Below are 17,561 nucleotides of genomic sequence, written 5' to 3' on the forward strand. Positions count from 1 at the left end.
AGATGTTGATAATTATTTATTTAAATAATGTTTTTCAGTGACGTTTTCATATTTTCTTGCTTTTGTTTGATTTGCTTTTTTTCCAAAAACGTACAAAATATGATGATATAACCACATACAACCTTAATAAGAACAGAAAATAAAATTGTGCATGTGTAAAAATACATTTGAACTAGTTATCTGAAGATAACCCCATAAACAATTTTATCGCACAACTGGTAAAAATGTAAACGTTAAATGAAATGGGTTTGAAATTGCAAAGGAAATGGTTAAAGGTGTTTGACCAAAGTCCTACCTGCAGAGTGGAAGCTGCTGAGTCGCTGGTCTCTGACAGTCCTGTCCCTCTGGGGATGCTGGACACGATGTATCTGGAGCCCTTTGGCACAGGCTGTCTGACCACCAGCTTTCCTTTCCTGGTCTCTGCTAGAAACAGACTGTACCAGTAGGCATCGTTGGACACCAGAGTGGAGTCTGCGATGGTGGAGTTCCTCTCACTGATCACGCTGTTCCTGCTGGGAGGAGCCGATTTGCTGGGTTTCACCTTCTGACACTTCAGCACGATGGTCACCAGTATGGTGATCAGCAGCAGAAAGGACACCGAGCCCAGACCGATCACCAAATACAGGTTGATGTCTGAGAAGATGTCGTATTCCAGAGACATCTCAGTCATGTCAGAGTAGGCCTTCAAAGCAGTCTCCACTGTCAGCAGCTTGATGGTGACTGTAGCAGACAGAGCGGGCTCCCCGTTGTCCTTGGCAACAACAACCAGCCTGTGGTGGCGCGGGTCTTTGTAACTGAACATCCTCATGGTCCGGATCTCTCCGTTGTACTGGTCCAGACTGAACAAGGAGGCGTCAGCCAGCTGCAGGAACTGGTAGGTGATCCGAGAGTTGTGCACAGAGTCCTTGTCCAAGGCTATCACCTTGGCAACCAGAGAGCCTTTGTCAGTGGATCTGGGGATCTTCTCCTCCACCACCGAGCCACGCTCACACCACGGAGACACGATAGATGGAGCGTTGTCATTCTGGTCCACAATGATGATGTGGACGGTCACGTTACTGCTGAGAGGAGGAGAACCAGAGTCTCTGGCCTCGATGTGGAAAACAAAGTCCTTCTCTATCTCATAGTCAAAGGTCTTCAGTGCATAAAGGTTCCCGTTCTCTGGGTTGATGGAGAACAACATGGACATGGAGGTGTTGGCGATCTCCTTCTCCAGGATGAAATACACTAGATACTGGTTCTCATGGAGGTCAGGGTCAAAGGCAGTGAGGGAGCTGAGCAAGGCCCCGGGGGCGTTATTCTCCATCACACGTATGGTATAAAAAGACTGGGGGAACTGGGGGACATTGTCATTAACATCCAGCAGCTCTAAAGTCATTGTTTCATTGTCAGATAAAGGAGGAGAACCTCTGTCTGTCACAGTGAAAGTGATGTCATACTCTGGGACCTTCTCTCGGTCTAATGGCTCTGACACCACTAACTCATAATAATTATCAGAGGACTCCCTCAGTTTGAAGGGCATGTTGTCTGGAATATGAAGATCAACCAGTCCATTGTCCCCTGAGTCTTTATCACTCACACTAACTACAGCTATCACCGTGTCTAACTTGATGTTTTCACTCACTGGACTCTGGAAGGATTTAATAGAAATCTCCGGGTGGTTGTCATTCATGTCTTCTACTAGAATCTTGATGGTACATTGTCCTGATAAGCTGGTGGCTCCTTTATCTGTTGCTATCACCTCCATGTCATAAATCCTGAAATCCTCATAGTTCAACATTCCTTTAACAGTAATTTCTCCTGAGGTTGGATTCAGATTAAACATCTCCTGTGTTTTCTCTGATGTATATAAACTATATGAATATGTGACGTCAGAGTTGGATCCTTCATCTAAATCTGTGGCACTCAGATCAATAACAAGACTTCCTATTGGTGAATTCTCCAAGATTTTAACGTCATAAACAGAATTATCAAATGCAGGAGCATTATCATTAGTATCAAGCACGTGAACAATAACACTGGCTGTGCCAGAACGAGCAGGTGTTCCCCCATCTACCGCTGTTAGAATTAAATTTTGAACGGACTGCTGTTCCCGGTCTAGCGTCTTTTTTAGGATCAAATCTGCAAATTTCGTGCCTTCTCTGCCAGACTGAACTTCAATATTAAAATATTCACTTTCACTGAGGTGATACGTTTTAACTGAATTCAATCCGACATCAGGATCAACAGCATTACTGAGAGAAAACCTCTCTCCTTTTGGGGTTGCCTCAGAGATGTCTAAATGGATGGCGTCTCGCCTAAATTGCGGGGCGTTGTCATTTATGTCTAGAATCTCTACTTCAATATTAAAAATTCTCAGAGGACTTTCCAGTGCGACCTCAAGCCTGAGATAGCACGAGACTGATGATTTTGTGTTGCAAATCTGTTCTCTGTCGATCTTCTCAACAATAAACAGCTCACCAGTCTCTTTGTTCACATCCAGATATTTCTTGTTAGCGATGATATCAATGCGCAGTTTTCTCTTTGTCAGTGTTGTGACGTCCAGACCGAGGTCAGTAGCGAGGTTAGCCACGACCGATCCTTCTTTCATCTCCTCTGGTATGGAGTAATGTGTCACTGAAGCTGATACGTTTTGAATGAAAGCACAAAAAATAACGAGCAGCACGTACCTTTGATCAGACCGCTTTGCTAAAACGGAAGTCATTGTCAAACCCCAAATCGCAGCCCTTCAGATGATAAACAAAAGGCTCTTTCGAATATTTAATTATCCGTGAACTGAAATGGACAAAACCCGTTTTCTAAACGCTTAAAATCCTTAGAAAGTGTTGAAAAAAACAGCCGCTAGTTCCAGAGCGCAGTTTCAGCACCACGGCGCTCTCCGGGTTGGTCTCGGGCTCTGATTTTACAACACGGTTGCTGCGATCGGAGGCTGGACTTCTACTATTAAACAGCGCCGCCGTGCCCTTGTAAGCATTTATTCACACAAGACAAGACATACAGTAATCGTGGAAAAAATTGATAGACTTAAACACAGAAGTTAAAACACACATTTTTAAAGTCAGCTAAGAAAACTTAGATTTAATTTATTTTTTCATTTGGTGGATTTTTAATGGGGTTTATTTGATCTGCCACTTAAGACAAGCTTGCATTTTTTAACGATTTTTAAATTTTTATTCATACCTTAAGATTGTTTCACTATCATTTGATGACTTTTTTTTACTTCTTATTAATTATGTTTTGTAACATTGTAAAGAAGGATATAAAAACTGAAGACATTTCTTCATTGGTGTACATAAGATAAAATGCATTGTAGTAGAATGTAAAATCATGAAGAAATTTTATTTTCATTGGTGAATCAAATAGCAACTCTTAGTATTTAAATACAAAATTAATGAAAACCGATGTTTTGCAGACCAGTTTAAAATATAACAAAACCCACTGTCAACTGATGATTTCAAAAAAACAGTTTTGTGTTGTGTTGTTGACTTGGTAAGTGACTAGTAAATAAAATGTCCTAACCCCAAATTTCAAAACTGATTTACAGTTTTTCTCAGTTGCTTTGGTGCATTTCTCACAACAGAATTAAACTTTGCACAGCAGTTAGTTCAACCTCCACAACATGTAGTCGTTTTGCACAACCTAGTGGCGGTTTCATGTTCATTTTGTCCAAAGGCAAACACAAATGTCTAAAGAATGATCACTTTTGACTTGCTAATCATCACTATCTCCTTGCTTTTATCATGAATGTCACAATTATTTATACTTGTACCGGTTGAATAGTCATTGTCCTTACAACTAATAGTCTTCATTTCATTGCTTGTGTCATTGCACTCAAAATTGTTGAACATCTTGTCAAACAACGTGTACTCCCATTTTGAAAACCTCATTTTTAAGGAGTTTCCATGGAAATCTCCATAAATTAATTTTCTCAGATTAACCTTATCTCACACTAATGAAAACTGGTGTGTGTCCTGGTGACAATCGGACAATGTGTGTAGTGGTTTGGGATAATGTTAGCTTCCATCACTCTGCTGTAGTCAGGCAGCAGTTGCAGCACACGACAGGATGCTTATGGAGTTTCTTCCTCCTTACACTCCATTCCTAAATCCAGTTGAGGAGTTTTTTTTCTTCCTGGAGGTGGAAGGTATATGATAGGCATCCACATACCCAAATGTCCCTGCTAGCAGCTATGGATGCAGCTTGTGATGACATCACAGCAGAGTCCTGCAGAGGGTGGATTCGACACTCGAGAATATACTTTCCCCGATGCATTGATAGAGCTGACATTCCCTGTGATGTTGATGAAAATATGTGGGCAGACAGACGGGAGCGTCTAGATATCAGTGACTGATATGCAGCAGAGTCTGTTCAGTTCTTTTTTTTTTTTGTTTCATAACTACTGCAGTAAGGTTTGCTGTCTAGGTGAGTTTATGTTTGCTGTAAGATGTTTGTTTTACTGTATTTCCCCAGTTGCACAACGCTGTGAACAGTTTCAATTAAATATTATCAAGAGTGCATATGAAGTGTCTTGATTTTCCTTTACAGTTTGTGGTTTTCTACATGCCATGCATGCTGTCTAGACTTCACATGTCATTGTGAAGCACCTACAAAGAAATCCGTCACAATGAGAACATGTTCACACCATTTAATTTTGTGACCAAAGGTGCTGGTGTAATGACTTGTAATTGTGACAGCTCTGACACTTTGATAGATATAAGTACTTGCTTTTGATGAATATATTATCTGTTTTGATTAAGGGACTTGCTTTTGAAACACTGACTACTTATTTTGAACAACTGACTTTTCTTTTTGATGGAGTGACTCACTTTTGCAAGTTATCCACCATGTTTTGCAGTTTGAACTAATTGTTTTAAGAAAAGCCTTAGTAGTGGTGCAGAGATCAATTCTGTTGTGAGAAATGCAACACAGAAACTGAGAAACACTGTATTAGGATACAAGGATAAGCAAACCTCTTTGGACATAATTGAAAGTTTGAAAAAGGTATTCTCTCAAGGAAAACGCTATGACAGGTACGTAGAAAATAAAAGTGTTTGAAAAACCAATAAAATAATAAGGTTCATATTTGTTTCACATTTATATTGTTTGTCTACTTCTTACGTGTAAGTGATAAATAATCATTCGAAGTGATAGTTAAAAAGGCAATATAAACAAACATTTATCATGTAGATAGATAGATGATAGATAGATAGATAGATAGATAGATAGATAGATAGATAGATAGATGGATAGATAGATAGATAGATAGATAGATAGATAGATAGATAGATAGATAGATAGATAGATAGATAGATAGATAGATAGATAGATAGATAGATAGATAGATAGATAGATAGATAGATAGATGATAGATAGATAGATAGATAGATAGATAGATAGATAGATAGATAGATAGATAGATAGATAGATAGATAGATAGATAGATAGATAGATAGATGATAGATAGATAGATAGATAGATAGATAGATAGATAGATAGATAGATAGATAGATAGATAGATAGATAGATAGATAGATGATAGATAGATAGATAGATAGATAGATAGATAGATAGATAGATAGATAGATAGATAGATAGATAGATAGATAGATAGATAGATGATAGATAGATAGATAGATAGATAGATAGATAGATGATAGATAGATAGATAGATAGATAGATAGATAGATAGATAGATAGATAGATAGATAGATAGATAGATAGATAGATAGATAGATAGATAGATAGATAGATAGATAGATAGATGATAGATAGATGATAGATAGATAGATAGATAGATAGATAGATAGATAGATAGATAGATAGATAGATGATAGATAGATAGATAGATAGATAGATAGATAGATAGATAGATAGATAGATAGATAGATAGATGATAGATAGACAGACAGACAGACAGACAGACAGACACAACTGCAAAGGCTAGAGTTTAATCTGTTTATATTGTAATATTAATATAATCAAATGAAAGGGGGTTATTTTGATACATCTCCAGGTCAAAACACATTGATTAAAAATTCGTAGGACCACATAAAAAGGTGTTTAATGCCTACCTGCAGAGTGGAAGCTGCTGAGTCGCTGGTCTCTGACAGTCCTGTCCCTCTGGGGATGCTGGACACGATGTATCTGGAGCCCTTTGGCACAGGCTGTCTGACCACCAGCTTTCCTTTCCTGGTCTCTGCTAGAAACAGACTGTACCAGTAGGCATCGTTGGACACCAGAGTGGAGTCTGCGATGGTGGAGTTCCTCTCACTGATCACGCTGTCCCTGCTGGGAGGAGCCGATTTGCTGGGTTTCACCTTCTGACACTTCAGCACGATGGTCACCAGTATGGTTATCAGCAGCAGAAAGGACACCGAGCCCAGACCGATCACCAAATACAGGTTGATGTCTGAGAAGATGTCGTATTCCAGAGACATCTCAGTCATGTCAGAGTAGGCCTTCACAGCAGTCTCCACTGTCAGCAGCTTGATGGTGACTGTAGCAGACAGAGCGGGCTCCCCGTTGTCCTTGGCAACAACAACCAGCCTGTGGTGGCGCGGGTCTTTGTAACTGAACATCCTCATGGTCCGGATCTCTCCGTTGTACTGGTCCAGACTGAACAAGGAGGCGTCAGCCAGCTGCAGGAACTGGTAGGTGATCCGAGAGTTGTGCACAGAGTCCTTGTCCAAGGCTATCACCTTGGCAACCAGAGAGCCTTTGTCAGTGGATCTCGGGATCTTCTCCTCCACCACCGAGCCACGCTCACACCACGGAGACACGATAGATGGACCGTTGTCATTCTGGTCCACAATGATGATGTGGACGGTCACGTTACTGCTGAGAGGAGGAGAACCAGAGTCTCTGGCCTCGATGTGGAAAACAAAGTCCTTCTCTATCTCATAGTCAAAGGTCTTCAGTGCATAAAGGTTCCCGTTCTCTGGGTTGATGGAGAACAGCATGGACATGGAGGTGTTGGCAATCTCCTTCTCCAGGATGAAATACACTAGATACTGGTTCTCATGGAGGTCAGGGTCAAAGGCAGTGAGGGAGCTGAGCAAGGCCCCGGGGGCGTTATTCTCCATCACACGTATGGTATAAAAAGACTGGGGGAACTGGGGAACATTGTCATTAACATCCAGCAGCTCTAAAGTCATTGTTTCATTGTCAGATAAAGGAGGAGAACCTCTGTCTGTCACAGTGAAAGTGATGTCATACTCTGGGACCTTCTCTCGGTCTAATGGCTCTGACACCACTAACTCATAATAATTATCAGAGGACTCCCTCAGTTTGAAGGGCATGTTGTCTGGAATATAAAGATCAACCAGTCCATTGTCCCCTGAGTCTTTATCACTCACACTAACTACAGCTATCACCGTGTCTAACTTGATGTTTTCACTCACTGGACTCTGGAAGGATTTAATAGAAATCTCCGGGTGGTTGTCATTCATGTCTTCTACTAGAATCTTGATGGTACATTGTCCTGATAAGCTGTTGGCTCCTTTGTCTGTTGCTATCACCTCCATGTCATAAATCCTGAAATCCTCATAGTTCAACATTCCTTTAACAGTAATTTCTCCTGAGGTTGGATTCAGATTAAAAGTCTCCTGTGTTTTCTCTGATGTATATAAACTATATGAATATGTGACGTCAGAGTTGGATCCTTCATCTAAATCTGTGGCACTCAGATCAATAACAAGACTTCCTATTGGTGAATTCTCCAGGATTTTAACAGTTAAACTGTTTGTTTCAAACGTGGGTGAATTATCATTAGTATCTAGAACACGAACAATAACGCTGGCTGTGCCAGAACGAGCAGGTGTTCCCCCATCTACCGCTGTTAGAATTAAATTATGAACGGACTGCTGTTCCCGGTCTAGCGTTTTTATTAGGATCAAATCAACAAATTTTGAACCTTCTCTACCTGACTGAACTTCTATATTAAAATGTTCACTTTCACTTAGATGATATGTCTTCACTGAATTAGATCCCACATCAGGATCAACCGCATTGCTGAGAGAAAACCTCTCTCCTCTCGGTGTCGCTTCAGAAATGTCTAAATGAATGACGTCTCTCCGGAACTGCGGGGCGTTGTCATTTATGTCCAATATCTCTACCTCAATGTTAAACATTCTCACGGGGTTTTCTAGCGTTATTTCCAGCCTGAGATAGCACGAGACTGATGATTTTGTGTTGCAAATCTGTTCTCTGTTGATCTTCTCAACAACATACAGCTCCCCAGTCTCTTTGTTCACATCCAGATATTTGTTGTTAGCGATGATATCGAGGCGCAGTTTTCTCTTTGTCAGTGTTGTGACGTCCAGACCGAGGTCAGTAGCGAGGTTAGCCACGACCGATCCTTCTTTCATCTCCTCGGGTATGGAGTAATGAGTCACGGAGGCTGATAGGTGGTGAACGAGGGCTAAAAGAATGATGAGCAGCACGTACCTTTGATAGGAGCGCTTTGTTACAACACGGCCCATTGTTGTGCAGCAAAACAGGATAACGAGATTTCAATTTTAAAAAAGTGCACGTGACAGGTGCTTTTAATCCACGCACTTGGATGCGATCTTTTTCACAAAATAAAAATCCTGTACAAAAAGAGAAATATCCCAATTGCTTCACAATCACAGCGTGGTTTCAGCACCACGGAGCTGTTCGCTCTTCCCACAGTCACGGTGAAATGACATCGAGACCCCATCTCAGCTTTAGGAAGCTGAACTTCATTCCAAACAGCGCCACCATGCAGCTTTGTCTTTCCCGTTACACAAAGACCAGATAGATATGTCTCTTGTGGGTATATTCTTCTGGTTATATTTAATTGCAAGTGAGCGAGAAGCAATATTTTAATGTTATTCATAACATTTACAAACAATGTATGCATTCACCGTGTACTGGATGATTTAAATATAGTTTTATGTAGTCGATTTATTCAAATAGAACAGTGTTTTCAAGATAAGCAAACAACAAAACATTATTTCATAACGAATTTCCTTTTTTTTCTTATTATAACTCACTTGTTTTTCATTTCTAATATAATTGCCTTTACTTGCTTTCTATGTGTGTTGCAATTTTTCTCAAAGACATAATATTTCTTCAAAGAAACAAACATGTTTTTGATTTTTATGTTGCAAATATAGGCTATGTTAAATAGTGCTCCAATTATGGGTGTCAAATAATAATACCAATAATGCATTATGTTTTAAAGCGTTTTTCAAGCAACGCAAGAGCACGTTACAGCAATAAAACCAACAAAAAAGAAACCAAGTTAAAAACTTGAACAAATTGGAAAATATGAATCCTTTATAAGGCACACATATAAATAATTTAAAACTTAAAATTTTCACCCCAGAGTGTTATTGTGGCATAAAACAAAAGTATTCCTCTTTTGTAGCAGAAAATCGCAGAAAATGAAGTGATCAAAAACGAATGTACTGGTAAAATGAAACAAACAACAAAAACACGAACAAGGCAAATATTTATTAATTTTGAATAATGCAGATAATTATAATACTACCTAGAAATATTTAGCACACTTTAGATTATTATAGCACTGTGGAATATTACACAATCATAATAAATTATTTATAAAACAGATTATTGTAGAATATTTTTGAAAGTGAGAGGTACATAGCATTTCAAATCCAATATGTTAAAACATTTTAGAATATTATATATCTGAAGATCTTCCTCAACGTTATCTTCCTCCTCATCATCATCATCACTGATTGGATGGCGCAATAACTGTCCTCCATGTTTCATAGAAATCTTAGTTTAAAACTGAAAAAATATGTGTTATTTTAAATGTTGTAATTAATTTTACCATGTGAACAAAGATGATGAAAAAACTATATATTTTACCTAAAATACGCATAAATTATTTTGCTTGTTCAACGCATATCATCAGATATGGCAGCTACGAAGTTCATGTTATGATTTGACCAATTTCACTGAGTTTCACATTTACAACACGTACGGTCTTATTTAGTTCACAATCAACTAGAGTTTCAATAATCAAGCATCATTAGTTTTAGAGATCGCGAGGAGAGACCATCGCGAGGAGAGACCGGGCTGCACAAACGCATCTTTCTGGTTCTGCAGACACACCCATACTGATTGGTCGATTGGCGCCATGGCGCCAGCTGTGAGAGGCTTGACCTCCAATGATTGGTTGGGTGAAATCCCGTAATTCTGGACCCCGTGAAAAGGCACATCGACATAATTTTTGATGTGAGAGAAAACATTTTAAATACAGACGCTGTCCCTTAAGGGTTTAAATGTGATGAAAAAAGCTGATATTTCCAAAAGCTGAAATAATATTTATTGCTGTTTAAAAATATTAGGAGGAACGATGTTTTGCTGTATTTTTCTGAGGTAGAACATAATTGACAAATTTGATTAAAGTAAGTCATACTTTACATGATTTATTATATTCACAAAAATGCTCCATTTTTTACCACGAGTTAATGAGTTCATATGAATATTCAAACTAAAGGTTTTCTCAGAAAGCATTTACTAAATGTTCTGAATCAAACGTAAACTAGGCTACAAACTTTTGGCTTGTTCAAATGTTTGGTCCAAAATACAGAAAGTAATTCATCTAAAAATAAAACATCCAGGAGAGTTAAGATTAAATTGCACTTGAATCAAATTTATTTCTGTTTTGTTTTGATTAAATGTATGTTGTTTTGATTAGAGGATTATTCTGTATGATTTCTTCTTTTCAAATAATTTTAATTTCTTACTTGATTTGGGGTTTCATGAGTAAGCTGTTTGTTTGCTTTGGTGTGTATTTTTCTGTTCAAAGGTCACTCTAAACTTGCCATTAAGGAAAAAACTATATGTGACAAAAGAAATAATTAAATAAGGGAGTTAAGCTGCCATGATGTATTTCCAAAAGATATACAAATACATTTAAACTAATCTTCACCAATGTCATACCTGCAGAGTGGAAGCTGCTGAGTCGCTGGTCTCTGACAGTCCTGTCCCTCTGGGGATGCTGGACACGATGTATCTGGAGCCCTTTGGCACAGGCTGTCTGACCACCAGCTTTCCTTTCCTGGTCTCTGCTAGAAACAGACTGTACCAGTAGGCATCGTTGGACACCAGAGTGGAGTCTGCGATGGTGGAGTTCCTCTCACTGATCACGCTGTTCCTGCTGGGAGGAGCCGATTTGCTGGGTTTCACCTTCTGACACTTCAGCACGATGGTCACCAGTATGGTGATCAGCAGCAGAAAGGACACCGAGCCCAGACCGATCACCAAATACAGGTTGATGTCTGAGAAGATGTCGTATTCCAGAGACATCTCAGTCATGTCAGAGTAGGCCTTCACAGCAGTCTCCACTGTCAGCAGCTTGATGGTGACTGTAGCAGACAGAGCGGGCTCCCCGTTGTCCTTGGCAACAACAACCAGCCTGTGGTGGCGCGGGTCTTTGTAACTGAACATCCTCATGGTCCGGATCTCTCCGTTGTACTGGTCCAGACTGAACAAGGAGGCGTCAGCCAGCTGCAGGAACTGGTAGGTGATCCGAGAGTTGTGCACAGAGTCCTTGTCCAAGGCTATCACCTTGGCAACCAGAGAGCCTTTGTCAGTGGATCTGGGGATCTTCTCCTCCACCACCGAGCCGCGCTCACACCACGGAGACACGATAGATGGAGTGTTGTCATTCTGGTCCACAATGATGATGTGGATGGTCACATTACTACTGAGAGGAGGAGAACCAGAGTCTCTGGCCTCGATGTGGAAAACAAAGTCCTTCTCTATCTCATAGTCAAAGGTCTTCAGTGCATAAAGGTTCCCGTTCTCTGGGTTGATGGAGAACAGCATGGACATGGAGGTGTTGGCGATCTCCTTCTCCAGGATGAAATACACTAGATACTGGTTCTCATGGAGGTCAGGGTCAAAGGCAGTGAGGGAGCTGAGCAAGGCCCCGGGGGCGTTATTCTCCATCACACGTATGGTATAAAAAGACTGGGGGAACTGGGGAACATTGTCATTAACATCCAGCAGCTCTAAAGTCATTGTTTCATTGTCAGATAAAGGAGGAGAACCTCTGTCTGTCACAGTGAAAGTGATGTCATACTCTGGGACCTTCTCTCGGTCTAATGGCTCTGACACCACTAACTCATAATAATTATCAGAGGACTCCCTCAGTTTGAAAGGCATGTTGTCTGGAATATGAAGATCAACCAGCCCATTGTCCCCTGAGTCTTTATCACTCACACTAACTACAGCTATCACCGTGTCTAACTTGATGTTTTCACTCACTGGACTCTGGAAGGATTTAATAGAAATCTCCGGGTGGTTGTCATTCATGTCTTCTACTAGAATCTTGATGGTACATTGTCCTGATAAGCTGTTGGCTCCTTTGTCTGTTGCTATCACCTCCATGTCATAAATCCTGAAATCCTCATAGTTCAACATTCCTTTAACAGTAATTTCTCCTGAGGTTGGATTCAGATTAAACGTCTCCTGTGTTTTCTCTGATGTATATAAACTATATGAATATGTGACGTCAGAGTTGGATCCTTCATCTAAATCTGTGGCACTCAGATCAATAACAAGGCTTCCTATTGGTGAATTCTCCAGGATTTTAACAGTTAAACTGTTTGTTTCAAACGTGGGTGAATTATCATTAGTATCTAGAACACGAACAATAACACTGGCTGTGCCAGAACGAGCAGGTGTTCCCCCATCTACCGCTGTTAGAATTAAATTATGAACGGACTGCTGCTCCCGGTCTAGCGTTTTTATGAGAATCAAATCGGAAAATTTAGACCCGTCTCGTCCAGTTTGTACTTCTATATTAAAATATTCACTTTCACTTAGATGGTATGTCTTCACTGAATTAGATCCCACATCAGGATCAACCGCATTGCTGAGAGAAAACCTCTCTCCTCTCGGTGTCGCTTCAGAAATGTCTAAATGAATGACGTCTCTCCGGAACTGCGGGGCGTTGTCATTTATGTCCAATATCTCTACCTCAATGTTAAACATTCTCACGGGGTTTTCTAGCGTTATTTCCAGCCGGAGATAGCACGAGACTGATGATTTTGTGGGGCAAATCTGTTCTCTGTCGATCTTCTCAACAACGTACAGCTCCCCAGTCTCTTTGTTCACATCCAGATATTTGTTGTTAGAGATTACATCGAGGCGCAGTTTTCTCTTTGTCAGTGTTGTGACGTCCAGACCGAGATCAGTAGCGAGGTTAGCCACGACCGATCCTTCTTTCATTTCCTCGGGTATGGAGTAATGAGTCCCTGCGGCTGATAGGTGGTGAACGAGGGCTAAAAGAATGATGAGCAGCACGTACCTTTGATCGGAGCGCCTTGTTACAACATAAGCCATTGTTGAGCAGCAGATAGCATGGAAGGATTTAAAATGATTAAAAAGAAGGCATCTGAAAGACTTTAACTATATTCACGTGGCTGGATCCACAATCTAGCCAGAGAAGTTTAAATGTGTCCAAACAGGAACAAATAAAAAAATAATAAAAACCCTGCTATTCAGTCCGAGCGTCGTTTCAGCACCGCGGAGCTGTTCGCTGCTTCCACAATGATGGTGAAATGACTTCGGAAGCCTGCCTCAGCTTTAAGAACCTAAACTTTTGGCCAAGCAGCGCCACCACGCAGGTCTGATTCTCCGCTGGTTGGTAACACAAAATGCATACCCAAATTTTAAACAATAATTTCATTGCTTTGTAAAGTTGGTATTTTACAATATTAAGAGTGGCAGCAGTTCTCGTGTTTTTGGCTTTTATTTGGGACTGTTTAGTGGTAGTTTATAAAATAAATAAATAAAACTAATGATCAAATAGTATTGTCACTAATCTCTCCAGTTTGGATCTTTTTCCAACGAATTTGTGTTTTCTTGCAATGAATTACTTTTGTATATTTGTTAGATGTTTTCTACTTGTACCTTGCAGTCTCCTTCAAGGATAGAAGACTTCTCCAAAAACGTATTATTATTATTAGTATTATTATTATGATTATTATTGTTAACAAAAACAAAAACAACAACTACAACAAAAACAATAATAATAATAATAATAATAATAATAATAATAATAAATTTGCCTTTGTGTTCGGAAATCAATTAATTATAACTGTGAGTGTTATATGAACCCTATAAAATACATGTCAGTGATCACTGAATATTATACATGTTGAAATTTATTTTTTGTTTTGATGAAAGAAAGAAACATTTCAAATGAAGTGGAAAAAATTACAAAGCGCTTGAAAAATGAATTAATTTGATCTGTATTTTTGTGAAGCACAATACTAATTTTTTTGTTTTAGGTGTTTCATGAGGTACTCAATTTTTAAGCACTATGATATGCACTTATTTTTAGAATTGTTTAAGAGTTTAGAGATGTAAATTATGAAGGTATCTCCCGTGCACTAAAAGTCACAAAAAAGGAGAAGAGAATGCAAACATGCTAATTTATTTAAAATGTTCGGCAAGTTATGGTGGAAAAAAATCAACATCAAAATAAAATTGTAATAGTTCAAAAATGTAAATGTGTGGTCTATTGCACGAATTAGTTTTCTTATTTTGTTTCTGTTGTTTTGGGGGAGGGGGGTTGTGTTTGGTTGATTTTCTGTTGTTGACCTTTATTTATAACTGTATTTACGGTATTCAGGAATGCTTGTTTCTTTGTTTGGTTGCTTTGTTTTTGTTTTTTAGACGATCCAATGCAAAACCTGCCAGAAATAATGTGGATCTGTTAAACTATGTAAAGTACTAAAACAAAAGTTTTAATAGCCAGGAACAACAAAAGGGTGACAAGTATTGTTAACTTGTCAAAAAGAAAAACGATCAATACATACAAAGTAACATTCAGTGCAGCCTACCTGCAGAGTGGAAGCTGCTGAGTCGCTGGTCTCTGACAGTCCTGTCCCTCTGGGGATGCTGGACACGATGTATCTGGAGCCCTTTGGCACAGGCTGTCTGACCACCAGCTTTCCTTTCCTGGTCTCTGCTAGAAACAGACTGTACCAGTAGGCATCGTTGGACACCAGAGTGGAGTCTGCGATGGTGGAGTTCCTCTCACTGATCACGCTGTTCCTGCTGGGAGGAGCCGATTTGCTGGGTTTCACCTTCTGACACTTCAGCACGATGGTCACCAGTATGGTGATCAGCAGCAGAAAGGACACCGAGCCCAGACCAATCACCAAATACAGGTTGATGTCTGAGAAGATGTCGTATTCCAGAGACATCTCAGTCATGTCAGAGTAGGCCTTCACAGCAGTCTCCACTGTCAGCAGCTTGATGGTGACTGTAGCAGACAGAGCGGGCTCCCCGTTGTCCTTGGCAACAACAACCAGCCTGTGGTGGCGCGGGTCTTTGTAACTGAACATCCTCATGGTCCGGATCTCTCCGTTGTACTGGTCCAGACTGAACAAGGAGGCGTCAGCCAGCTGCAGGAACTGGTAGGTGATCCGAGAGTTGTGCACAGAGTCCTTGTCCAAGGCTATCACCTTGGCAACCAGAGAGCCTTTGTCAGTGGATCTGGGGATCTTCTCCTCCACCACCGAGCCACGCTCACACCACGGAGACACGATAGATGGAGCGTTGTCATTCTGGTCCACAATGATGATGTGGATGGTCACGTTACTGCTGAGAGGAGGAGAACCAGAGTCTCTGGCCTCGATGTGGAAAACAAAGTCCTTCTCTATCTCATAGTCAAAGGTCTTCAGTGCATAAAGGTTCCCGTTCTCTGGGTTGATGGAGAACAACATGGACATGGAGGTGTTGGCGATCTCCTTCTCCAGGATGAAATACACTAGATACTGGTTCTCATGGAGGTCAGGGTCAAAGGCAGTGAGGGAGCTGAGCAAGGCCCCGGGGGCGTTATTCTCCATCACACGTATGGTATAAAAAGACTGGGGGAACTGGGGAACATTGTCATTAACATCCAGCAGCTCTAAAGTCATTGTTTCATTGTCAGATAAAGGAGGAGAACCTCTGTCTGTCACAGTGAAAGTGATGTCATACTCTGGGACCTTCTCTCGGTCTAATGGCTCTGACACCACTAACTCATAATAATTATCAGAGGACTCCCTCAGTTTGAAAGGCATGTTGTCTGGAATATGAAGATCAACCAGCCCATTGTCCCCTGAGTCTTTATCACTCACACTAACTACAGCTATCACCGTGTCTAACTTGATGTTTTCACTCACTGGACTCTGGAAGGATTTAATAGAAATCTCCGGGTGGTTGTCATTCATGTCTTCTACTAGAATCTTGATGGTACATTGTCCTGATAAGCTGTTGGCTCCTTTGTCTGTTGCTATCACCTCCATGTCATAAATCCTGAAATCCTCATAGTTCAACATTCCTTTAACAGTAATTTCTCCTGAGGTTGGATTCAGATTAAACGTCTCCTGTGTTTTCTCTGATGTATATAAACTATATGAATATGTGACGTCAGAGTTGGATCCTTCATCTAAATCTGTGGCACTCAGATCAATAACAAGACTTCCTATTGGTGAATTCTCCAGGATTTTAACAGTTAAACTGTTTGTTTCAAACGTGGGTGAATTATCATTAGTATCTAGAACACGAACAATAACGCTGGCTGTGCCAGAACGAGCAGGTGTTCCCCCATCTACCGCTGTCAGAATTAAATTATGAACGGACTGCTGCTCCCGGTCTAGCGTCTTTATTAGGATCAAATCAGCAAATTTAGCTCCGTCTCTTCCCGTCTGAACCTCGATGTTGAACTGATTACTCTCACTAAGATGATACGTTCTTACAGAATTAATTCCGACATCGGGATCTACAGCATTACTAAGAGAAAACCTCTCTCCTACTGGCGTGGCTTCAGATATGTCCAAATAAATGGTTTCCCTCCGGAACTGCGGGGCGTTGTCATTCATGTCTAAAATTTCTACCTCAGTATTAAAAATGCGCACCGGGTTGTCCAAAGTCACTTCGAGCGTAAGGAAACAGGAGTTTTTTCTGTTGCACAATCCAATGTGTTCTCTGTCGATCTTCTCAACAATGAACAGCTCCCCAGTCTCTTTGTTCACATCCAGATATTTCTTGTTAGCGATGATGTCAACCCGCATCTTCCTCTGATTCAGTGTTTTAACGTCCAGACCCAGATCAGTGGCGAGGTTTGTAATAACGGATCCCTCCTTCATCTCCTCTGGTATGGAATAATGACTGACTGAGGTCGATGCACAACAAAATAAAAGCGAAAAAATGACGAGCGAGACGTACCTTTTGTGTAGCGGCATTAAGACATCCTCCATTGTTACATGCATGCTCAGAAATAAATTCATATTTATAGATAATTAAATGCCTATGAATTTTTTAATAATGATATTTCATTAAATTGGTGATTTTTCTAGACCTCCTTCGAAAATCCAAATGTTTGTCCGAATCGAGGTGGGGTGGAGGAATCACGCATCTCTTTCTTTCTCATGCGCAGACCCCACCGAATAAGCTTGACTGTCGTAGCACAAGATGATTATTTATTAGGTGAACAGCGCCACGGTAAATCTTAAAAACATTAAGGAGCCAGGGTCAATAATAAAATGTTTGTAATTAATCAA

The 17,561-nt window shown here is 40.3% G+C and overlaps 4 protein-coding genes across 4 annotated transcripts; all 4 read right to left on the reverse strand.

The window, feature by feature from the left end:
- Positions 1–3: 3 nt before the first annotated feature.
- LOC129162850 (protocadherin beta-6-like) lies at positions 4–3,346 on the reverse strand. Its single transcript, XM_054739054.2, has one exon. It carries the CDS (start codon positions 2,702–2,704, stop codon positions 173–175), a length of 2,532 nt encoding a protein of 843 aa, XP_054595029.2. The 5' UTR covers positions 2,705–3,346; the 3' UTR covers positions 4–172.
- Positions 3,347–5,508: 2,162 nt separating this feature from the next.
- On the reverse strand, positions 5,509–8,671 carry LOC107373790 (protocadherin alpha-C2-like). The gene has a single exon (XM_054739055.2). It carries the CDS (start codon positions 8,478–8,480, stop codon positions 6,015–6,017), a length of 2,466 nt encoding a protein of 821 aa, XP_054595030.2. The 5' UTR covers positions 8,481–8,671; the 3' UTR covers positions 5,509–6,014.
- A 1,935-nt stretch (positions 8,672–10,606) lies between these two features.
- Positions 10,607–13,929, reverse strand: LOC107376341 (protocadherin alpha-C2). The gene has a single exon (XM_015945393.3). It carries the CDS (start codon positions 13,345–13,347, stop codon positions 10,933–10,935), a length of 2,415 nt encoding a protein of 804 aa, XP_015800879.3. The 5' UTR covers positions 13,348–13,929; the 3' UTR covers positions 10,607–10,932.
- A 433-nt stretch (positions 13,930–14,362) lies between these two features.
- Positions 14,363–17,544, reverse strand: LOC139072095 (protocadherin alpha-C2-like). The gene has a single exon (XM_070555319.1). It carries the CDS (start codon positions 17,286–17,288, stop codon positions 14,802–14,804), a length of 2,487 nt encoding a protein of 828 aa, XP_070411420.1. The 5' UTR covers positions 17,289–17,544; the 3' UTR covers positions 14,363–14,801.
- Between the last annotated feature and the right edge of the window lie 17 nt (positions 17,545–17,561).

The sequence above is a fragment of the Nothobranchius furzeri genome, chromosome 1 (genome assembly GCF_043380555.1).
Source record: "Nothobranchius furzeri strain GRZ-AD chromosome 1, NfurGRZ-RIMD1, whole genome shotgun sequence".
In the NCBI taxonomy this organism is placed as follows: Eukaryota; Metazoa; Chordata; class Actinopteri; order Cyprinodontiformes; family Nothobranchiidae; genus Nothobranchius; species Nothobranchius furzeri.

Bases quoted from the DNA above. Each gene is read 5' to 3' on its own strand.
- LOC129162850 (XM_054739054.2), bottom strand. From the start codon at position 2,704: ATGACTTCCGTTTTAGCAAAGCGGTCTGATCAAAGGTACGTGCTGCTC.
- LOC107373790 (XM_054739055.2), bottom strand. From the start codon at position 8,480: ATGGGCCGTGTTGTAACAAAGCGCTCCTATCAAAGGTACGTGCTGCTC.
- LOC107376341 (XM_015945393.3), bottom strand. From the start codon at position 13,347: ATGGCTTATGTTGTAACAAGGCGCTCCGATCAAAGGTACGTGCTGCTC.
- LOC139072095 (XM_070555319.1), bottom strand. From the start codon at position 17,288: ATGAATTTATTTCTGAGCATGCATGTAACAATGGAGGATGTCTTAATG.